Source organism: Lepidochelys kempii, chromosome 1 (assembly GCF_965140285.1).
Source record: "Lepidochelys kempii isolate rLepKem1 chromosome 1, rLepKem1.hap1, whole genome shotgun sequence".
Taxonomy (NCBI): Eukaryota; Metazoa; Chordata; order Testudines; family Cheloniidae; genus Lepidochelys; species Lepidochelys kempii.
This window is the reverse complement of record NC_136380.1, coordinates 124477076-124502124: the sequence shown is the minus strand read 5'-3', so window position 1 is coordinate 124502124 and position 25049 is coordinate 124477076. Positions and strand designations below refer to the sequence as shown.

General features: G+C 43.7%; 1 protein-coding gene across 1 annotated transcript in view; it reads right to left on the bottom strand.

The window, feature by feature from the left end:
• PLCXD1 (phosphatidylinositol specific phospholipase C X domain containing 1) overlaps positions 1–25049 on the bottom strand; it is a 29637-nt gene that overhangs the window by 1612 nt on the left and 2976 nt on the right. Inside the window, exons 3-7 of the mRNA XM_073327731.1 lie at positions 22716–22858; positions 16889–17025; positions 14339–14467; positions 13186–13341; positions 5461–5644 (exon numbers count right to left, since the gene is read on the bottom strand). Coding sequence (XP_073183832.1) covers positions 5461–5644; positions 13186–13341; positions 14339–14467; positions 16889–17025; positions 22716–22827 — 718 coding nt within the window. The 5' untranslated portion in view covers positions 22828–22858. The remainder of the gene's footprint in view (positions 1–5460; positions 5645–13185; positions 13342–14338; positions 14468–16888; positions 17026–22715; positions 22859–25049) is intronic.

Here is a 25049-nt window from a genome sequence, read left to right as displayed (position 1 = left end):
TTATATATACACAGAGAATATGAAACAATACCTCCTCCCACCCCACTGTCCTGCTGGTAATAGCTTATCTAAAGTGATCATCAGGTTGGGCCATTTCCAGCACAAATCCAGGTTTTCTCACCCTTCACCCCCACACACAAATTCACTCTCCTGCTGGTGATAGCCCATCCAAAGTGACAACTCTTTACACAATGTGCATGATAATCAAGTTGGGCCATTTCCTGCACAAATCCAGGTTTTCTCACATCCCCCCCACCGGAGAGTGAATTTGTGTGGGGGGGTGGAGGGTGAGAAAACCTGGATTTGTGCTGGAAATGGCCCAACCTGATGATCACTTTAGATAAGCTATTACCAGCAGGACAGTGGGGTGGGAGGAGGTATTGTTTCATATTCTCTGTGTATATATAAAGTCTGCTGCAGTTTCCACGGTATGCATCCGATGAAGTGAGCTGTAGCTCACAAAAGCTCATGCTCAAATAAATTGGTTAGTCTCTAAGGTGCCACAAGTACTCCTTTTTGCGAATACAGACTAACACGGCTGTTACTCTGAAACCTGTTCTTTAATGGTTAAGTGTCCCCATAATATATGGCATAATGCCCAACTCTAAAGGAAAGGTATCCATTTGGAGGTAATTTCCATGAAAGTAGTACATCGCTAACAGGGAGGAGAAGCAGACTGATGCAGAAGGGGGGGTTGAGGCTTTTAAACCCCATTAATTATGTGCAATGCAAAAAATGAGAAAAGAAAGAATGTGGAAGGCAGTAGGGAAGGGGAAAGAGGGGCAGGTATACAATAGCTCTCTCTCCCTTTTACCCTCCCCCCCCCCACAATCTTTAGATACATCTTAATGTGTAGAGATCAATTGGATAGATAAAACACAGCTCTGTTGAGGTTGCAGCACTCCTGTGACACGCCAAAGCATAAAGTCAAGCTGTCACAATTCTTCCATCACTGTATGTTAATCACTCATTTATGTTACTCTCACTAACATCAAAGAAAGTGTTTAAGCTTCAATATATATTCACTTAATGTACTCACTGCTACACTTACAAACATGAAAGGCCTCTTTCTTTTTGTTAGTGGTAATGCACTGGCTTGCACACACGAGTGCATCACTGCCTGCTTCTTGAAAAATGTTAGAACTGCTCAAGTGCTTACAGGTTTCACTTTTTACTGTCAGTGGTGCTGGTGGAGGCTTGTGGGTTTGCAGCGTAAAGTGATGAGGAGTTTCAATGTCACAGGGATGTGCATTTTGGATGATGCATCCGATGAAGTGAGCTGTAGCTCACGAAAGCTTATGCTCAAATAAATGTATTAGTCTCTAAGGTGCCACAAGTCCTCCTTTTCTTTTTGCGGATACAGACTAACACGGCTGCTACTCTGAAACAGGGATGTGTTTAGCTGATGGCCATCATAGAATCATAGAATATCAGGGTTGGAAGGGACCCCAGAAGGTCATCTAGTCCAACCCCCTGCTCAAAGCAGGACCAATTCCCAGTTAAATAATCCCAGCCAGGGCTTTGTCAAGCCTGACCTTAAAAACCTCTAAGGAAGGAGATTCTACCACCTCCGTAGGTAACGCATTCCAGTGTTTCACCACCCTCTTAGTGAAAAAGTTTTTCCTAATATCCAATCTAAACCTCCCCCACTGCAACTTGAGACCATTACTCCTCGTTCTGTCATCTGCTACCATTGAGAACAGTCTAGAGCCATCCTCTTTGGAACCCCCTTTCAGGTAGTTGAAAGCAGCTATCAAATCCCCCCTCATTCTTCTCTTCTGCAGGCTAAACAATCCCAGCTCCCTCAGCCTCTCCTCATAACTCATGTGTTCCAGTCCCCTAATCATTTTTGTTGCCCTTCGCTGGACTCTCTCCAATTTATCCACATCCTTCTTGAAGTGTGGGGCCCAAAACTGGACACAGTACTCCAGATGAGGCCTCACCAATGTCGAATAGAGGGGAACGATCACGTCCCTCGATCTGCTCGCTATGCCCCTACTTATACATCCCAAAATGCCATTGGCCTTCTTGGCAACAAGGGCACACTGCTGACTCATATCCAGCTTCTCGTCCACTGTCACCCCTAGGTCCTTTTCCGCAGAACTGCTGCCTAGCCATTCGGTCCCTAGTCTGTAGCTGTGCATTGGGTTCTTCCGTCCTAAGTGCAGGACCCTGCACTTATCCTTATTGAACCTCATCAGATTCCTTTTGGCCCAATCTTCCAATTGGTCTAGGTCCTTCTGTATCCTATCCCTCCCCTCCAGCGTATCTACCACTCCTCCCAGTTTAGTATCATCCGCAAATTTGCTGAGAGTGCAATCCACACCATCCTCCAGATCATTTATGAAGATATTAAATAAAACCGGCCCCAGGACCGACCCTTGGGGCACTCCACTTGATACCGGCTGCCAACTAGACATGGAGCCATTGATCACTACCCGTTGAGCCCGACAATCTAGCCAGCTTTCTACCCACCTTATAGTGCATTCATCCAGCCCATACTTCCTTAACTTGCTGACAAGAATACTATGGGAGACCGTGTCAAAAGCTTTGCTAAAGTCAAGAAACAATACATCCACTGCTTTCCCTTCATCCACAGAACCAGTAATCTAATCATAAAAGGCGATTAGATTAGTCAGGCATGACCTTCCCTTGGTGAATCCATGCTGGCTGTTCCTGATCACTTTCCTCTCATGCAAGTGCTTCAGGATTGATTCTTTGAGGACCTGCTCCATGATTTTTCCAGGGACTGAGGTGAGGCTGACTGGCCTGTAGTTCCCAGGATCTTCCTTCTTCCCTTTTTTAAAGATTGGCACTACATTAGCCTTTTTCCAGTCATCCGGGACTTCCCCGGTTCGCCACGAGTTTTCAAAGATAATGGCCAGTGGCTCTGCAATCACAGCCGCCAATTCCTTCAGCACTCTCGGATGCAACTCGTCCGGCCCCATGGACTTGTGCACGTCCAGCTTTTCTAAATAGTCCCTAACCGCCTCTATCTCCACAGAGGGCTGGCCATCTCTTCTGCATTTTGTGATGCCCAGCGCAGCAGTCTGGGAGCTGACCTTGTTAGTGAAAACAGAGGCAAAAAAAGCATTGAGTACATTAGCTTTTTCCACATCCTCTGTCACTAGGTTGCCTCCTTCATTCAGTAAGGGGCCCACACTTTCCTTGGCTTTCTTCTTGTTGCCAACATACCTGAAGAAACCCTTCTTGTTACTCTTGACATCTCTCGCTAGCTGCAGCTCCAGGTGCGATTTGGCCCTCCTGATTTCATTCCTACATGCCCGAGCAATATTTTTATACTCTTCCCTGGTCATATGTCCAACCTTCCACTTCTTGTAAGCTTCTTTTTTATGTTTAAGATCCGCTAGGATTTCACCATTAAGCCAAGCTGGTGTTTACATGTGGGTAGCCATGGACAATTACAAAGTGAAACCAACTTCTCAGGGCTAGTTTTAGATGTGAGCTGTGTCTGAGAAAAGATAGTTTACTTTATAATGGGTTTCAAAAGTCAGTGAAAACCCCTCCTGTCTTTTAATACAAGTCACCCATGTTTCTGTTTTTTCCCTGCCTTAGGCCTGGTCTACGCTAGCTGGGGGAATCGATCTTAAGTTATGCAACTTCAGCTATGTGAATAACATAGCTGAAGTCGACATACTTAGACCTACACACCACGGTGTCTTCACTGTGGTGAGTCAACTGCTGCAGCTCCCCCGTCGACTCTGCCTGCACCTCTCGCGACGCTGGAGTACAGGAGTCGACAGGAGAGCGTTTAGGAGTCCATTTATCACATCTAGACTAGACGCGATAAATCGACCCCTGCTGGATCGATCACTGCCCGCCAATCCGGTGGGTAGTATAGACATACCCTTAGTTTCCTTCCCAGAATTAAGGTTCATGTCACAACTTTAAGCAAATAGCTGATATGTAAAAGAAGCAGAGAGCTGATCCATTTTTGGAGACATCATTATAAGGGAAGATGAACTTCACTGATCTAACCAGCCATGGAGTATCACACCCATTCAGTATCATGGGCATTTAAAGCAAGGTAACAGCTACTGCATACAGTGTAACAAGTAGGACATTAAGGCCCAGATCTATAAAGGGATTTAGGCACTGTGATGCTGTGCCCAGCAACACCTAACTTTTAGGCACCTAGAAAATAGCAATGGGATCCACAAAGCCTGAGTTATGCACCTAGCGTCCCAATACAATGCATGGGGAGAGATAGGCACCTTACAATGTGATCCAAAAAGCCAGCACACTACGCAGGGAGCCATCTAAGCTAGCTAAAGGAGATGCTGATGAAAGGGGTGTATCCTAAGCCCCCTCGCTCTGACAGATATCAGTCCCTCCCTGCAGCCTGGATTTCAGTGTCTATCTCTGCTAGCCTTCCACGAATGGGAATCCCTCTCATGGAATCAGGGGGGTTAGGTGTCTATGTTGCTTCTGATGAGACTGAGTTAGGAATCTGCCTCTCTCCACAAAGAAGAAGGGGGCACCTTTTAACTTCTAACCTAGTGGTTAGGGTACTCACTTGAGATGTGGGAGTCCCAGATTCAATTCCCCTTCCCCCTGAGGGGTGAAAGAATTTGAACAGGGAGATAGATCCCAAACCTCAGGAGAGGGCTCTAATCACTGAGCTATGGGATATTCTGATGTGGGGCTCCTGAATAACAAAAGAGTGATTAGAACAGGGGAGCTTGATCCTGGGTCTCCCAGATGAGTATCCTAAGCACCTGGCTAGAGTCATTTTCACTCTCTCTGGTCTAGCCCAATGACTGTTCAGAACCCCCCTCTAAATCCCCTGTTTAGAACAGTCATTGGGCCAGAGAGAGCGAATGCAAGAGTGAGAATGACTCTGTGACCTGGTGGTTAGGGTACCCACGTGTGTAATCCCTCTGCTCCCGTCACTCTCACTTTACCCACAGTGGAACAGCTTCAACAGGAGAGATTGAGGGCACCCTTCTTCAGAATATCCCATAGCCCAGTCGTTAGAGCTCCCTGCTGAGACACAGGATTTGAACAGGGGTCCCCTTTCTCCCTCTCTGGCAGAAATGGGGAAATTAAAGCTGGATCTCCCACATCCCAGGTGAGTGTTCTGACCACTGGGCTAAAAGTTATAAAGCCCCACCACCAGCAAGATTTTAAGTGGGACCTGCTCTGGTAGGCAACCTCAGAACATGCCTGCCAGATTGGGCCTCATATGCAAGATAAGCATCCAGATGCCTAGAGAGAGAGGCAGCAGGGCGCATGACCAGAGGCTGAAATTAAGGCACCTACAAGGTTCAGCAGGAGTTTTGTGGGTCACCATGGAGCCTAAAACTGGAATTTAGGCACTTAAGTACCTTTGTGGATCAGGCCCAAATGTATAGGTTGGCAATAAGTAGTTTGGGGTTTCTACTCATTTCTTGTTCCTGGGTGTGTTCCTAGTTCCTGTAAGTGAGATGTGGTAGTTACCTGGGCGCCCATTCTGTTTCATTTGTTCCAGATACTGGATAAGATCCTGAGTTGTAGTCTTGTTTCCCCACCAATATGGAATTGCAGGCCATAGTTCATGGTGCTTCATTACTTCAGTCACATCCTCATAGGAGATGATAACCTGGTAACCACATGTCCACATGTTCCGTAACGTTGGAACCACCTGAAAGGAATGACAGTCCTGCTGTTAAAGTTAACAGGAGCTGGAGGACTAACTCCTGGGCAACTCTTTAAAAGTTCAAATGCTAAGGCATGAACTTGCTCTAAAATGAAACAGATGCAGGCTCAGTCCTGACAATGCTGCTACACCTGCCAACATAAAGGGCAGGCACCAGGTGAATTAGAAGGTGCTTCGGGCTGAGAGAGCTCTGTGATGGTAATAATAACTTGAGACGTCTCTGTCTTTAGGGCAGTTCTAGTTAGGGCACACATTACAAGTTCTCCTTCTTCCTGTCTAACAGGAAACCACCTACAGTTCCCCTAATGCCTTCCACAAACACACACCAGCTCTAGACAAGGGTGCTAGAAGTACTGCAAGAGTGGGGAGAAGGGTTGGCAAGCAACAAAAACATCTCCCTCCCAGAGCCCTAAAGGAAGCACCCCTTCACCAGACTGTCCCCCTGGACCTGTCAAGGGACAACCCCCGTCACCAGCCTGACTCTCTTCTTCCCTTCTCTCTCAGTCCCCATCATCCCAATCTCCAGTGCCTATGAATCAGAACCAGTTCACCTATCCTTAAGAACAAGATGATTTGTGAGATGCTTCAGGCAATAAGGGATGTAATTTGAAACCTGAAAGCCACATTTACTTAGAGATAGTTTCAATGTATTGGCCCCTCTCTCTGATTCCTTGATAGACTAGATGTGAACCATCCATGTTCTTTAAGTAATGTTTACCTCATTTCTTATTCCCAAAGGCTATTTAGCCTGTGTCTGTTTCATGGCTCTACTGCACATGCACGTCAGACTGCTATGCTAAGAGCCCTGAATGCTTAGAGAGTGTCATTCTTCTACTCTCTCCGTGATCTGCCACTGTTTGCAACTTAATCCATTCCTGCTCTTCCCTGAAGCAACTTCAGTGTGGTAGGGCAGGTGGGCAGAGCAAGGAAAACACCTTCCCATCTCCATACTTCTCTCTCCAGCTCTCCACAAAGAAAGGGAATACCTCCCCTGTTGCTCCGTCACTGAAATGGGAAGGGGGAGAGAATCTGTTGTAGGGTTTTTTGGTTTTGTTTTTTGGGAGGGTGGAGGGGGGATGGGGGGACTAAAGAAATGTGTAATTTTAAAGCCAGGTGGAGATCAAATGCCACACCTGCTATAATTACCTTGGTCACTCATCCCAATTTTGGCACCATAGTCCAGATTTTTGAAATCTTCCCCTCCAATAGAACTAAAAGGAGTTTTATACCATTTTACCAGAACTAAGGGCTGGCAACATATCAGGTTCAGCAGCATAAGTGGTAGAAGCAAGAATCTAGCACTGACAGCTACAGCACAGTATGATAGCCTCACCATGATCTTAGTCCCTTTATTCTTTTGTATCAAAAATTCCTTTTGTGGTGAGGACAGTTTAATTCATCCCACTCTGGCTGACCATTCTGAACACAAGTAATCTATTCCATTAGCCCCTCTAATATTGGTTCTGTTAATCCAGACCTTTATGTCAAAGAGTGCTTCGAGGAAACAATAAAACAATGTCACTCAGGTCTTCAGTTATTCAGTTGAGACCTTGAATATTCAGGATTATCTAATTTTCCCCAGAATTGTTCTATTTTAACTCTACTGAACAAACCTCTTTGAAATGGTAATCTTGAATGGTTACCACTAGGTACAGTAACTTCAAAGACTTAATTCAAATAGTAAACAGGGTCATCATTATCCTGTAGCCCTCATGGCTCCAGAGAAATCTCACTGTTCATGTGCCTCTTTGAAATGTTAATTGTTTAACTGCTCAAAGCTCTTGTACCTTGTAGCTGGTTTAAAAAAAAAACCCTGAAAATTTTAACTCTTAGAATTTAATCATTAAACAATTTCTGATTATTAAATCAAGCCCTTTCGGGAGGGCTGGAGGGTTCAAAGGAATGGTAGTAGGATGGCAAGCCTCTCTCACCTCTAGGTTGGCAGGTCGAATCCAGCCTAAGTTCAATAGAGAAAGTCATTACCATCTGCTGGCTGTTGTGTGAAGTCAGTAGGTGGTCCCAGTCCATTCCCTAGTGGAGAAGCCCACATCACAAAAAACACTAGCACTAATTAGTGCCTTGTTGGCACTTGCAGCAGAGAGGTCCAGGATCAAAAAGACAGACCAGACTACTGTCTCATCCCCTAACCGTCCCTCTGGAACACAGCTGACATACATTGGTGGAGCAGTGTGAGGAAGCCTGCATTGCTGCTAAAAGAAAAGGAGGACTTGTGGCACCTTAGAGACTAACCAATCTATTTGAGCATAAGCTTTCGTGAGCTACAGCTCACTTCATCGGATGGATAAAGTGGAAAATACAGTGAGGAGGTTTATATACACACAGACCATGAAAAAATGGATGTTTATCATACCCACTGTAAGGAGAGTGATCACTTTATGTATCAATTCCATCAGAGAGCTTTGGGGCCACAGAGTTGTCAGGAGAGCGCTAGCACTAACAGTACACTACAAAAAACCCACCTCCACGGACATTCCCAGTACTACCTTAAAAGTCCATTCAACATCATCACTCTGACTAGGCACGCTAGGGGAGTGAATTGTTCTGAATGACATCAGTGGAACCAGGTGTGAATCAATCTATCAGGTGCCAGTATAATTCACAGGTAAAATTACAAAGTTCACCTAATTACCAAACATCTTAGGTAGCCTTTACTGGACTGCAGTACAAGAGATTTTACATGGGGCCATTTTAGGCATGAAGGGAGGGGAGAGGAAAAGTGAAAAGTGTATATTTTAAAATCTGTATTTATATACTATATGGCCTTGTCCACATTTGCAAACTTCTAGCCATAGCAAAATGCAGTTCTGCTAGTGGTAGCACTGGTGGAGAATTACAGCTATAAAGTTTGCTAGTATAGATGCAGCCTATGTTGCAAAAAATTGAACTGAACTAGGAGAAAACCAAAAAAGAGTCCTCCAGAAATTTATCTAACCTACAGAAAGTAACAGAGAATGATACACTCTTTATAAAAATAATGAGGAGTCCTTGTGGCACCTTAGAGACAAACAAATTTATTTGGGCATAAGCTTTCGTTGGTTAGAACCCACTTCATCAGATGCATGGAGTGAAAATACAGGAGCAGGTATAAATACATCAAAGGATGGGGGTTGCTTTACCAAGTGTGAGGTCAGTCTAATGAGATAAATCAATTAACAGCAGGATACCAAGGGAGGAAAAATAACTTTTGAAGTGGTAATGAGAGTGGCCCATTACAGACACTTGACAAGAAGGTGCGAGTAACAGTAGGGAGAAATTAGTATTGGGGAAATTAAGGTAGAGTGTTTCTAAGGGTATGTCTACACTACAAAATTAGGTTGAATTTATAGAAGTCGGTTTTGTAGAAAACGTTTTTATACAGTCAATTGTGTGTGTCCCCACACAAATGCTCTAAGTGCATGTAGTCGGTGGAGTGTGTCCACAGTACCGAGGCAACCATTGACTTCCGGGGTGTTGCACTGTGCGTAGCTATCCCACAGTTCCCACAGTCTCCACCGCCCATTTGAATTCTGGGTAGAAATCCCAGTGCCTGATGGGGCTGAAACATTGCCGCGGGTGGTTCTGGGTACATATCGTCAGGCCCCCCTTCCTTCCCTCTCTCCGTGAAAGCAAGGGCAGACAATTGTTTTGCGCCTTTTTTCTTGAGTTACCTGTGCAGACGCCATACCACGGCAAGCATGGAGCCCGCTCAGCTAACCGTCACCGTATGTCTCCTGGGTGCTGGCAGACGCGGTACTGCATTGCTACACACCAACAGTTTATTGCCTTTTGGCAGCAGACAGTGCAGTATGACTGGTAGCCGTCGTCAGCATTGTCCAGGGTGCTCTTTTAACTGACCTCAATGAGGTCAAGGGTGCCTGGGCAAACATGGGAGTGATTCAGCCAAGTCATTTCCCTTTTAAGTTTCGTTTCATGGCGATTCAGTCCTACCGGCAGTGCACTGTCTTTTAATCTGCAGCCAGCAGAAGATGATGGCCAGCAGTCATACTGCAGTGTCTTCTGCTGAGGAGATGACGATCGCTAGCGGTCGTACTCCACAGTCTGCTGCCAGCAAGATGTATAAAGATAGATGAAGTGGATCAAAACAAGAAATAGACCAGATTTGTTTTGTACTCATTTGCTCCTCCCTCCCTCTGTGAAATCAACGGCCCGCTAAACCCAGTTTTGAGTTCTATCCTTGAGGTTTTGAGTTCTATCCTTGAGGGGGCCATTCTGTTTCTCGCAAAGCCACCGCCTTTGTTGATCTTAATTCCCTGTAAGCCAACCCTGTAAACCATGTCGTCAGTCGCCCCTCCCTCCATCAGAGCAATGGCAGACAATCGTTCTGCGCTTTTTTTCTGTGCAGATGCCATATCATGGCAAGCATGGAGCCCGCTCAGATCACTTTGGCAATTAGGAGCACATTAAACACCACACGCATTATCCAGCAGTATATGCAGCACCAGAACCTGGCAAAGCGAAACCGGGCAAGTAGGCAACCTCAGTGCAGTGACGAGAGTGATGAGGACATGGACACAAACTTCTCTCAAAGCATGGGCCCTGGCAATGTGGGCATCATGGTGCTAATGGGGCAGGTTCATGCGGTGGAACACCGATCCTGGGGTCGGGAAACAAGCACAGACTGGTGGCACTGCATAGTGTTGCAGATCTGGGACGATTCTTAGTGGCTGAGAAATTTTCCCATGCGTAAGGGCACTTTCATGGAACTTTGTGACTTGCTTTCCCCTGCCCTGAGAACTCTTGTGCCTCAGTACTCCTTTTCTTTTTGATTAAATTAAGTATCTGGAAGTCTAGCTTGTAAAACAGGAATCCAGGTGGTGGTGGGGGGAGTTGTTTTAGAGAGAACATAAGGGACTCAGAAAAAATACAGCCAAGCCCTCTTAGCCAAGGTTACATTCAGAAAAAGGGAGAGATTTGGGGGGGAGGGGCGCAGGTGAAAAGAAGGGGCCAAAACCAAGGGAAGGGCTAGCAGTGATATAGAGAAGTTCCCACTCTACCTGTGGTACTTATGTGGTCCTGTCACTGTAGTATCTGTCTCACAAGGTACTAAACTATTTCTCCTCACAGCCCCTCAGTGAGGTAGAGCAGTGCTGTTATCCCCATTGTACAGATGGGGCCATGAGGCGCACACAGACCAAAGGCCAGATTTTCAAAGGTATTTAGTCACCTAGTAAGATTTTCAGAAGTGCCTAGAAGGTTAGGTGCTTTGTAAACCCCACTAGATGCCAAGCTGCATCTTTGGGTCCCTACAAGGTTTTGAAATTCTGTCCATAAGGCTCTGGCCTGAGGTTAGACAGGAAGTCCATGGGGGGCGGGGGAGTAGATCCCAGGTCCCTCAGGGCTAGCTCCCTATCCAGCAGACCAGCCTCTCTCTGCTACGTGCTGCAAAAAAAGAGGACTCTGATAGATGGGAACAAAACCAAGGTGGCCAGTTCTCTGAGACTCCAGCAAACAATCCCTGGAGGTTGGGATGGATGTCATAGCCCAGCGCAACTGGAGGGTCCGGGGCTCCTCACAGCAGCCCAGGCTCCCTGAGTGGCTCTTACCATGGCCCGGCTATGGCTTCTGGCGTAGCCAGGGAGCAGGGTCTTGAGGGGAAGAGGAGTAGCGGGGGGGGGGGGGGGGGGCGGGGGCTCAGGGGAAGAGGAGGGACAGGAGTGGGGCCATTGAGGGGGCAGGGCTTCTGCATGTGTCCTACTTTTACCAGGGTCACTACCCTTGATAATAGCAGATCTTTGATTGCTTTGGCTACTTGCATCACAGCAGCCCCCACAGTAGATTTGCCCACTCCAAATTGATTCCCGACTGACCAGTAGCTGTCTGGCGTTGCAAGCTTCAACAGGGCTATTGCCACTGAATTCTCAACTGTCAGGGCTGCTCTCATCTTGGTATTCTTGCGCCTCATACTGTGGGCATCCAATGAAGTGAGCTGTAGCTCACGAAAGCTCATGCTCAAATAAATTGGTTAGTCTCTAAGGTGCCACAAGTCCTCCTTTTCTTTTTGCGAATACAGACTAACAGGCTGTTACTCTGAAACCTTAATTTAATCACCAGCCCTTTCTTATCTTAATCACCCTGCCTCTGTTTGTAAACAAAATACTGACTCCCTGCCTCAGGGGCACCTCTCCTTTGCAGAACTTACATTTCACACTGACGCTGTGCTGTAGTTAAGAGTTCCACCTAGGAACTCCCACATCTCCTGTACGAAACTCGGGGGGAGGGGGGGAAGGCTCCCAGTCCCGCTCCTCTCTGCCACCCTCAAATGACACCCCTGGTCTGAGCATGCTTACCAGATGGGGCCCTGGATTGTGGATCATCTTGGGGCTTAGGCAGGAGACAAGCATCTGGACACCTGGCATGTGCACTGCAGCCGCATGCCCACAGGCAGAAACATAGGTGCCAAGGGAATTTTTGCAGAGGAAATGTCAGTGTGGAGTGAGACTTGAGTTAAGGCACCTACAGGGTTAGATTGGACCTGAGTGGGAGTTTTGTAGATCCCAGTGGATCCTAAATCTGGGACTTAAGCTCCTAAATCTGGGGGTTACGTGCCTAAGTACTTTTGTGGCTCTGGCCCTAAGTGGTTTGCCTAAGGTCACACCAGAAATCTGTAGCTCAGCAGAAAATTGAACCCAGGTCTCCCAAGCCCCTAGGCTAACACCCTAAACCTTCAGATAATTCTTGCCACAGTTTCCCCTTCTGGGGCTTTCCAGTAACTGTCCCCCCAGCTCTCATGCAAGTCAAATAAACACCCCTTCTTGGGTTCTGGTTTATTAAGACAGCACATTTAAATGTCAAATTAAATCAAAATAAGTCTTTCCCCAACTCTGTAGTTTCTTCAGTGCCTTGCTGGACTCCACAGTACTTTCTCCCAAACCCAGGTCCTGCTGCCCAGTGTATCCTCAAGCCTCTTCTGCTTAAGGCTTCTACTCTCACGCCAGTTAGCTCCAGCCAGGTCTTTCCATCTGGATGATATGGAAAGGCCCTCCTCAGTCCTCTCTGGCCATGGGTCAGGAGCCTCCCCACAGTCTCTCTCTTCAGTTACCCTTGTGTCAGGGTTGAAAGCCACAGCCCTCTCTCCGCTTGCCCTTTCTGGGCAGGGAAGCTCTGTTAAGACCACTCAAACTCTGGGCTTCTCTAGAGTATTCCCCTGGTCTTCCTCTCTCTGACAGAGCAGGCTCATTCTTATAGGAAGCCCTGCTCCTGGGATACCATCATGTGATGCTTGGTCACCTGACCCAATCACAAGCCCAAGTCCAAACCCATTACTTGGGATTGGATGACACAGCACAGGTGGAGCTGAGTCAGTTCCCTTAGAGGGCCACTCCACGTTATGACATCACTTATGTGATAACTCTCTAATAACTGACCTCCACTTAAGTTGTTTATAATAGGACAGGTGCGTGTTTCCATAGTTTTAAAGGACATAATGATAACGTAGAGTATATAAGGACTCGGAACAAATCAAACAACTACTGTATCATTCTAAAAGAAATTATTTCTGCACTTACCTCTTTTGGACACAGTTTAGAATGAAAGATCTTTTTTATGCAGGAGATAAGATGATGATGAAGTTCCTTGGTCAATCCAACAAAATTCCTGCAGGCAAGGATAACGACCTCCTGAGGATGGGCCTGCAACCACTTCAAAATTTCCCACAGAATATCCTACAAAAGTTAAGTCAAATCAACTTAGAAAAGCCTGTCTGATGGTAAGGGAGAATTAAATAAATCATAAACTAATGTTTTATGATAGGCCAGACCCTCAGCTGGTACAAATCAGCATAGCTTTATCATAAATGACAATATGGGACATTCTGCAGGAAGTTTCATAGTGGCTGGAAAGCCATCCTTTGGATTTTTCTTCAGTGGAGCTATGCTGATTTATGCCACCTGTGGGGTTCTCCACCTTATACACCAATGTATATAAGGTATATAGAGACTTTGCATCTTCAGTGTCTTTCATCCGAGGATCTCAAAGGTGGAAAGTAGAATCCCCATTTTTCTGGACTAGTTCAAGGTCAAAGAGTGAGTCAGTGGTAAAATCAGGGATAGAACCCAGGTCCCCTAAATCCCATAGTCTTGCTATAACAAGACAGACCTCCCATTAGTTGCTGACACTTACATCTCATTGAAGTCACATGCAACTAACAGCATGGCCAGGCCCTATGCGTGCCAATAAAGGAATACACCAATCAACATGTGACATTTTAAGACCAAAAGACTGAGTCATTATCTTTTCATTAACTACATTTTTCTTGAAAAATATTTTACCTATATTACACTTTAAATCCCATCTTATTTTTCCGTCACTTATTTCTCAAAGTGGTCACTTTGTGCCCACATCACAGAATGATGGGCTGGCTCAAGATGAGATACTGGGACTATCACAAAACACAGCCTGGAAAATGGCAATTATTTGTTTGCAGAGAACGGTGGAAGATAATTCCAACTCACAGGAATTTCAGCTCCAACAATCAACCCGGCAGTATATTTAATTTCTTATTTTGAAGTTCCCATGTTACTGAAGAAAGAATAACCTGTTCAGAAAATCTTAGGGTCAGTGTTCCCCACCCAAAGCAGTTCTTACTCAGAAGTAGTTGTTGGTTCTTTAAAAAAAATTAGCAGCACCCCTTTCTGAATGTTCCAGATTTAAGAACAGTACCTCTACTACAGCCGTTGTGTATACCATGTGCACAAAGTACAAATTCACAGAAGGGTCATTAGGCTTGTGAGCAATCCTAAAATCCAAATATCGAATCCCGGCATCCAGTTGTTCTGACACATTTAGTACCTGAATGGTTAAAAACAACAAAAGAATCGTAAATTTTTGCAAGGGACATGTGTTCCTTTATTTTAGGAAATCTAAAGAAGCTTATAAAATTGTCTGATCTTATTTTTCATATTTTTAGGATTACAAAATCTATTACGTCTTTCACCTTTAAAATGATGCTGAAAGTTTTGTGTGTGGTGCTGACTGTTTGCTCTGAAGTTACAGAAATATCTGACATTAAGGGTTTTTATTTCCTTATGAAGTGGACACTAAACACAGATTAGTTTAAGATCTTTTAAAAAGGACTTTAAATTGTCTACATAATAAAGGCTTAGGAGCCAATTCTTCAATCCCTACACATGAGCAGTTCTGGTTAATACTGAGTTCTGAGTTCAATAATACTCCTATTGAAGTCATCTGGACTCCTTGTTTGAGAAAAGGTTGCAGGATCAGCAACTTAAAATGTCTGCATTCATTTTCCTCAGATCAAAGACTTCACAGAGATTTTCTTTAGGGAGCTCCCTGATCATGTTCCCTCAACAGAAATAATAATCCCATGGATACTGGATTTTTATTTTATGTATTTATTTATAATATTAAAGTCTTTAAGAAGGCTGAATCAGTTTCTGAATTCCTACAAACGGAGGCCTTATGTTCTCTTTCCCATAGCCCTGTCCTAATCACTCTGCTAAGACAGCTGGTGAATGTGGCTTTCTGGGGTGAAAGTTCTAAAAAAACACATATATTTTGATCTAGATAGAGGCCTTACCTATAATAAAAGTTGTACCTATCTAACTAAGTAGTCATGGGATAAGAGGGAAGGTCTTCTCATGGATCAGTAAATGGTAAAAAGGCAGAAAACAAAGGGTAGGAATACATGGGTCATTTTTCAGAACAGAGAGATGTAAATAGTGGTGTCCCCCAGGGGTCTGTGCTAGGACCAATGCTATTCAACATATTCATAAATGATCTTGAAAAACAGGTAAACAGGAAGGTGGCAAAATTTTGAAGATGGTACAAAATTATTCAAGATAGTTAAGTCCAGAGCGGACTGCAAAGAGTTACAAAGAGATCTCACAAAACTTGGTGACTGGGCAATAAAATGGTAGCTGAAATTCCGTGTTGATCAATGCAAAGCAATGCACATTGGAAAACATTATCCCAATTATACAAAATGATGGGGCCTAAATTAGCTGTTCCCTCTCAAGAAAGAGATCTTGGAGTCATTGTGGATAGTTCTCTGAAAATATCTGCTCAATGTGCAGCCTCAGTCAAAAAGCTAACGGAATATTAGGAACCATTAGAAAAGGGATAGCTAATAAGACAGAAAATATAATGCCAATATATAAATCCCTTGTACGCCCACACCTTGAATACTGCATGCAATTCTGGTTGCCCCATCTCAAAAAAGATATATTAAAATTAGAAAAGGTACTGAGAAGGGCAAATAAATGATTAGGAGTGTAGAACAGCTTCCATATGAGGAGAGATTGAAAAGACTGGGACTATTCAGCTTGGAAAAGAGACAACTATGAGGGGATATGATATAAGTCTATAAAATTATTACTGGTGTGGAGAAAGTAAATAAGGAAGTTTTATTTACTCCTTCACATAACACAAGAACCAGGAGTTACCTGATGAAATTAATAGGCAGCAGGTTTAAAACAAACAAAAGGAAGTACTTTTTCATACAGTCAACCTGTGGAACTCACTGCCAGGGGATGTTGTAAAAAGTATAACTGGGTTCAAAAAAAGAATTAGATACATTCATGGAGGATATCCATCAGTGGCTATTAGTCAAGACTGTCAGAACCTGTGGACCTCAGTGCTAGGGGATGTTGTGAAGGCCAAACTATAATGTGGTTCTAAAAAGAACTAGATACGTTCCTGGAGGATAGGTCTACCAATGGCTATTAGGCAAGATGGTCAGGGATGCAACCGTATGCTCTGATTGCCAGAAGCTAGGATTGGATTACAGGGATGGATCACTTGGTGACTGCCTGTTCTGTTCACTCCCTCTGAAGCACCTGGCATTGGCCACTGTTGGAATACAGGATACTGGGCTAGATGGGCCATTGTTCTGACACAGTATGGTCATTCTTATGTTCTTAACTAATTCAGATTAGAAAGCAGTATGTGGGGGGTTTTAGTTAACAGTGTCCCTTTAACTATTATCTTTATTTATGAATCCTCTATCCCTAAAATATCAGGCTCTCCCACCAAAAATATCTTCCCCATAAACAGACATTTGGTATTTACAGAATGTTTTTATCTTACATCTCTACCTATGGTATTTAGAATTTGCCCCAAAATGTTATTCACATATCTAGGCACCAATGTATTCCTTAATTGGATTGAAAAAAGTACAAACATTCAACACTATGTAACAAACTTCAAACAAGACAATTAATTCAAGTTTGAGAACATTAGATAATTGGTTACCTGTGTTATAGACCACTTCATAATAATAGGATGTATGATGCAGGGCATAAATTTATCTATCAACTGCAACAGCTTTGATTCATTGACACTTATATCAGAGTTTTTATCTAAACAGTAAGTCATAGTGTCATGGCTCCCTGTAGAATAAAAACAAAGGTTAAGTTTGTTTCAATTGTTTGTTAATACCTCAAATACCATTTTCCTTTGTATTACACAATAGAAAATAATATTACATATGCACACCTAACCTTCCAACTCCCAATCTACCCCCAAAACATAAGTGTGTATTGGCAAAAGGCATATGTATTCACTACAAAACAGATGTGTTTTTACACAAGATAGTTAATTTGAGATCACTATCTTAATGTAAAATCCTAATGGAGAAAAGGCACTGCCATTTTTGTCTTGATGTAGCTAGTCAAGGCAACCCTATTACCAAAATAGTTAAATCAGTGCAACTCCTAGTGTGGACGTAGTCATATTTTGCCAGTACAAGTTCATAGATTTCAAGGCCAGAAGGGACCATTATGATTATCTAGTCTGATCCCCTTTCTAACACAGGCCATAGAATTTCCCTAAAATAATTCCTACAGCAGATCTTTTAGAAAAACATCCCATCCTGATTTAAAAATTGTCAGTGATGTAGAATCTAATACCACCTTGGGTAAATTGTTCCAGTGGTGAATTACTCTCATAGTTAAAAATGTATGCCTTATTTCCAGTGGATTGTGTTATACCTTTTTCTGCTTGACTGAAGAGCCCATTATTAAATATTTATTCCCCATGTAGATACTTACAGACTGTAATCAAGTCACCCCTTAACATTCTCACTCTATCACTGGCCAACCAGCATCAATACAAAATATACTGAAATCTCTTCACCTAACCACCTCTCTGGTAAAAAGTTGCAACTCTTAAACTGTTCTGCAGTGTTGCTGAGTGCAGTTAATGACAGCAGTGAAGCATACTATATCCAAATGAAATGCAGAAGGACTGTGTTGCCAACTCTCATCATAAGTCTCATGATATTTGATGTTTTTCTTAGAGGCTCAGGTCCAGGAGTTCTGTGATTATTTGAGAATTTCAACTTTTGTTTACAAAAAAAAAATGTTTTTAGCCATCACGGTCATGGAGAAAAACATGAAAAATGTGACCCTTAAAGCTCAAAAACCAAAAGGCTAATAAAAATATCCCAAATTTATTATTTTTTAAATCTCGTGATTTGGGGGCCTGATTTATGATTTTTAAATGCTGGGGATTGGCAATACGGGAGAATGTGTCAAGGTTACAAGGCTAACTGAACCTGTGTTCCCTTAATGGTCTCTGTGAGAGTAGCCCCTCAGGAGTCTGGCCTTATGCGTTTACCTCTCTTGGGGTGGAATTCCACAATTCTTCCAGTCTTACTGAGCTCTGGGATATAGGACCCTGTATATCAGCGTTGCTTTCCCAGAAAGTCTGAGTGGGTATGTCACCTGCTCAGATGAATTTTGAGCATCTGTGACCAGTGCCATGCAGTGATCAGACAGCTTTCTTAAAACCAACGTATTGTTTATTTTAACAGTAGGAACAAAAAATTTAAAGAAAAAGGATTTGAAAACAAACAGACTACTGCATGGCTATGTTACCTAATGGCTTTCTATCCCTAAGGGTAACCTTGGCAGGGTATCGTGTGGCTCAGACACCCCCATCAGGGTATCGTGTGGCTCAGTCTGGTTCTCCCAAACAACGTCCCTCTTCTCAAAAGACAGAGAACATTCTTTTTAAACCTGCCACAATTTTTTTGAGCTCCTGTGTTCGCAGGCCTTTTCCAGTCTTGCCTCAAGCCAGTTTTGTAGATTAGCTGGAGAGGAGGCAAAATCTTCAAAGCTAATAGCTCTGGCATTCTTCCATAACAGCCCTCCAGTGTTTGCTGAGAGGCAGCTTGTCTTGAGTCATTCTTTGCCTTCCTGCATATTTTTTCAAACTATCGCCTGTGGGCTAAACCAATATAGTCATATAAAATACATCCTAATAAGGGAAGCAGTGTGGCCTAATGGATAGAGCACTGGACTAGGACTCAGGAAAGCTGAATTCTATTCCCAGCTCTGCCACTGGCCAGCTGGGTGAGCTTGGGCAAGTCACCTCACCTGCCTCAGTTTCCCCATCTGTAAAATGGGGATTATACTGACCTCCTTTGAAATCTACTGAAAAGTGTTTGTAGGGAGCCAGGGTGGCTTCCCTCTGAACCAGAGGATAAAGAGCCATCCTCTCAGCCTGAGTGGGCAGGGCCAGACCAAATTTACGCCAATCCCCAGAAGGGGAGGGGTGGGACAGGAAGTACAAAGGGCGGAGCCCTTTGCCCAGTGAAGAGAGCTCGAGAGAGGGAGACAGACACAAGCTGCTGGCTGCTCCCTCCAGACCCTGCCGCCGACCCAGGGGAGGCCCTGGGCCAGGAGGAACCTGACCGGGAGGAAGGCCTGTGGCGACCAGGACTGCCAGCCGCTGAGGACCTGGAGGGGCCCGGCTGTAGCCCGGGCCGGCGTGAGTCCGACACAGAGGGGGAGCTGGAGCTGCCAGCAGCGGAATACCTGGACGAGCTGGAGGGACCGGAGAGGCCCGCTTGAGAGACCGGGTAGGAAGTAGCCCAGGGGCAGAACTGCACCGTGGGGTGGGTGTGTTTGGTCAGCAGGCGCGGATGGTGTGACTAAGGCCTGCCTGTGGGACCATAGCTCTCCATCCCCCCTAGGGGCTCGGTGGACCGATTGAAACCTGTCACAGTGTTATATAATAGCTGCTTATCATTACTGGAACAAACTGATAAATTAAAGAGTAATAAGTCACCAGGACCAGATGGTATTCACCCAAGAGTTCTGAAGGAACTCAAATATGAAATTGCAGAACTACTAACTGTGGTGTATAACCTATCACTTAAATCGGCTTCAGATGGCTGGAGGATAGCTAATGTGACACCAATTTTTTAAAACGTCTACAGAGGCAATCCTGGCAATTACAGGCCAGTAAGCCTAACTTCAGTACAAGACAAATTGGTTGAAACTATAATAAAGAAAAGAATTATCAGACACGTAGATGAACACAATATATTGGGGAAGAGTCAACATGGTTTTAGTAAAGGGAAATCATGCTTCACCAATCTACTAGAATTCTTTGAGGGGGTCAATAAACATGTGGACAAGAATGATCCAGTGAATATAGGGTATGTGGACTTAGAATCATAAAATCATAGAACCATAGGGTTAGAAGGGTCTGCAACGGTCATCTAGTCTAACCCCCTGCCAAGATGCAGGATTTGTTGTGTCCAAGACAAATGGCTATCCAGCCTCCTTTTGAAAACCTCCTGTGAAGGAGCTTCCACAACCTCCCTAGGCAGTCTGTTCCATTGTCCTACTGTTCTTACAGTTAGGAAGTTTTTCCTGACATTTAATCTGAATCTGCTATGCTGTAGTTTGAACCCCTTGCCTGCCTTTCAAGTATTTGAAGACTGTTATCATGTCCCCCATTAATCTCCTCTATTCCAAACTAAACATACCCAGTTCCTTCAGCCTTTGCTCATATGGCTTGCATTCCATCCCTTTGATCATCTTCATCACTCATCTTTGGATCCTTTCCAGTGTCTCTACATCCTTTCTATACATTGGTGACCAAAATTGGACACAGTACTCCAGCTGAGGCCTAACTTGTGCTGAATAGAGCGGTACTAACACCTCTCATGATTTGCATGCTGTGCCTCTGTTAAAGCAACCTAAAATTGCATTTGCATGTTTTGCAACAGCATCACACTGTTGATTCATGTTGAGGTTGTGATCCACCACAACTACACAGATCATTCTCAGCAGTGCTGCTGCCAAGCCAGTTATCCCCCATTCTGTATTTGTGCTTTTGGTTTTTCTTTCCTAAATGTAGCACCTTACATTTGTCTTTGTTAAATTTCATTTTGTTGTCTATAGCCCAGTTCTCCAATTCATCAAGATCCCTCTGAATTTTAGCTCTATCCTCCAAAGTGTTTGCAATCCCCGATCCTGTGGAACTCCACTCAAGACCTCCTTCCAATCTGATGTCATTCCATTAATAGTTACTCATTGTTTGCAGTTATTGATCAATTATGTATCCACTTAATGGTAGTTTCTCTGAGCCCACATTTCTCCATCCTACTTATCAGAATGTCATGTTGGACTGTGTCAAAAGTCTTGCTGAAGTCCAGATATATTATGTCCACTGCATTCCCCCTATCCACCAAACCAGTAAATTGATCATCAGAAAGCCTTTGACAAGGTCTCTTACCAAAGACTCTTACGTAAAGTAAGCAGTCATAGGATAAAAGAGAAAGTCCTCTCATGGATCAATAACTGGTTAAAAGACAGAAAACAAAGGGTAGGAATAAATGGTGAGTTCTCAGAATGGAGAGAGGTAAATAGCAGTGTCCCCCAGGGATCTGTAGTTACACAAGTGCTGCTCAACAAATTAATAAATTATCTGGAAAAAGGGATGAGGTGGCAAGTTGGAGATGATACAAACTACTCAAGATAGTTAAGTCGAAAGCAGACTGCAAAGATCAAAGGGATCTCATAAAACTGGGTGACTAGGCAATAAAATGGCAGATGAAATTCAGTGTTGATAAATGCAAAGTAATGTATTCTGGGAAACGTAATCCCAACTATACATACAAAATGATGGGTTCTAAATTAATTGTTCCCACTCAAAAAAGATCTTGGAGTCACTGTGGATAGTTCTCTGAAAAATCTGCTCAATGTGCAGCAGCAGTAAAAAAAGCGAACAGAATGTTAGGAACCATTAGAAAAGGGATAGCTAATAAGACATAAAATATCATAATGCTACTGTATAAATCCATCATACACCCACACCTTGAGTACTGTGTGCAGTTCTGGTCGCCCCATCTCAAAAAAGAGATTAGACTTGGAAAAGATACAGAGAAGGGCAACAAAAATGATTAGGGGTCTGGAACAGCTTCCATATGAGGAGCGATTTAAAAAACTGGGACTATTCAGCTGGGAAAAGAGGCAATTAAGAGGGGATATGATAGAGATCTATAAAATTGTGAATGGTATGAAGAAAGTGAATAAGAAAGTGTTATTTACTCCTTCACATAATACAAGAACCAGGGGTCACCCAATGAAATGAATGGGCAGCAGGTATAAAACAAACTAAAGGAAGTACTTCTTCATACAACATACAGTCAACCTGTGGAACTCATTGCCAGGGGATGTTGTGAAAAGTATAACTAGGTTCAAAAAAGAATTAGATAAATTCATGGAGGATAGGTCCATCAATGGCTATTAGTCAAGACTGTCAGGGATGCAATCCCATTCTCTGGGTGTCCCTACGCCTCTGACTGCCAGAGGTTAGGACTGGACAACCGGGGATGGATCACTTGATAATTACCTGTTCTTTTCATTCCTTTTGAAGCACCTGCCATTGGCCACTGTCAGAAGACACAATACTGGGCTAGTTGAACATTTCGTCTGTCCCAGTATAACTGTTCTTATGTAATCAGACTAATAAATCTGTCCCTGAGAGTAATCACTCCCACTGTAATTCACTAGCACAGCAGGACTACCCTGGTAACTCTTGTAAAAAGAGTCATGCAATCATTAATAATCATAAGTGATCAGGATCTTGGTTTACATCTGATCCAACAGATAGCATCTTCAGTTACTCCCACTCAATCTATTTAGACTATTAGCTCCTTGGAAAAGAAATGGTATTTTCTTCTATTGCACAAGCGCTGACCACACTGTTGGTACTCCAAGCATCTAATGCTTAAATGTTTTGACAACAAGATCAGTATCTAGAGAAGAAGGTTAATATTTACCTGGAAGGGATAAGTTATGGAGAGGAACATCCCAGAGATTTTCTGGCAGATGTGACATCCAATCACCATTTTCATGACACAGATGAATGGACCTTTCCGAAGTCGCTTTCATTATTTGCAACAGTGGGTTCTCACAGGATGTTCTGAAAAGAGTTGAAGTATTTTGTACATTATAAATAGTTTGAGTGATTTGTGCTCCTATTGTATAACTTACATTTGGTCTGCCTGATGACCTGTGGTCCTAGGGCCTGATGTCAAACACACTGAAGTCAGTGGAAAGGCTCCCATTAACTTCAGTAAGCTTTGGCTGAGACCCCTATACTCTGGAAAAGGAGCCAATTTACTACTAAGCTAGAGGAGGTGGCTTAATGGTCTCTAAAGTTTAAGTTTGGTATCGTTATCTTCCTTGGAACCACATGTTCATAACCCAGCAGGGTCACCTCAGTCTTTCCTTCTGAGGTAAATAATCTAGGCACTATGCAACTTATTGTGTGTGGCCTTTCAGGCAAGGGCACAGGCTCGATATGCAAATTAAAGATCCCACTGCACTATCCCTAGTCACATTTCTTTCCCCTTCACTATTGTTCTGTACATCAGTCGGTTGGTCCCCTCTTTCCCAGCATACCTGCATTTCAGTGGTGCTGTGTGTACTGTATATTGAACAGAGGTGCTATGTAAGCTTAAAATAATATTTTTAAATGCTAAACATTTGCAAGAAACTGGATAGTCTCTCTTTCCCTTTCTATACAGCCAGTGGAAGCTCCTACGTGTGCAGCACTGTTGAATATCAGGCCACTTATTTAGGTACCTATATAATGATTATGGGGCCTGTTAGGGGGCTTATTCCTTCACCCACTTACTTCCCTGGTCCTTCTCACATGAACAGAGAGTAACAATACCTGAAGTCCAAAGGTGCAAACAATTCGATGTTTATTGGGGTGAACTTCCAGCAAGCATGATTCCAGTTTCCTTCCTTAGTATCCTCCTTCCCAGCTCTAACACCACAGAGCCTTACGCCTGTGTCCCTGTTCCCTGCCCTTTGCCAAACATTCCTGCCCTTTGCCAAACATGATTCCAACTTCCTTACTTCCATTCCCTGTTCCCATTTCCCCCTTTAGCAAAACATGATTCCAATTTTCTTACCCCCATTCCCTGTTCCTATCTCCCCCACCCACCCACCCACCCACCGACTCACTTCCGCATTGACTACAGATTATATAGTAAAACTTGAGTTCTGCTTAGCTATACCTTAACCAATCATTTTCCTGAAATTTAACTAACCAATCCTAACATATTGTCACATGATTATGTAACCAATTATATCCCACCACCTTAATTAGTTTACACTCAGCAAAATTAATTATACAGCAGACAGGAACAATCACAGAACCAGACAGAGATTATACAGACAAACAATAGCAAAGTGGGAACTATAATGACAAGACAATACAGAAGTGAGGATTTCACATCCCAGCTATTGATAAGTGAGTTCTTGCCAGACAGGATGCTATCAAACTAAGTTTCCTTTTACATTTTCTTTCCCTTTCTCTGGAGGTGATAGGAATACAATCCTGTCCTGATAGTGCCTAACAGCCCAATAGCACCTTATTTCAATGTGACTAGTTTGGAATGTGAGGATGTGACTGTTGGCTTCCTAGCTTATGGCTGCCTCTGCTGCTTAGCCAAAGGCCTTAGACTAAGACCAGGGCCTCAGACTGTCACAGTAAGAGAAGCCCCTTACTCCAGCAGATAGTGATTTTGATTCTTTCTTTTATACCTCTAGAACTAGCCAAGTGATAAGAATACACCTAAATTCTTAAAGTACAGGCCTTTGCAGACAGGCCTGAATATCTATATCCTAACAGGGCCTAACTTTAGGCACCCATTTTTGAAAATCTTTGTTTTGGATTCCACACCACTTTTCATAGGGGGTTTCTTGAGCTAAGTTTTTTCCACACACAAGCCACGCCACAGAGTTGGAGCACAGCCTCTGAACTTGAGGCCAGCCTCCAAATGAACCTCATTAGCTAGATAAACTAACGAAATATGCCTGTGCAATTTACATTTAAGATCTTTAGGAGGATGCTGTAACATCACCACTCCGTGTTCCTCCCTGACACAGGGCTAAAACTCCGAGGGGCAGCTCCTTAGCTGCTGGAAATTGTCAGAGTTCCATGGAAGTTAACAGAACTATGACAATTTACATCAGCTAAGGAGCTACCCCTTGTGTGGCAATGACTCTCCTTACTGCCAGCGAGGACTTGATGCAGTTCTCTCTCAAGCCTGTGAAAGTCAGGCTTGTGATGGAAACTGAGATTCAGCTGCTATAAATAA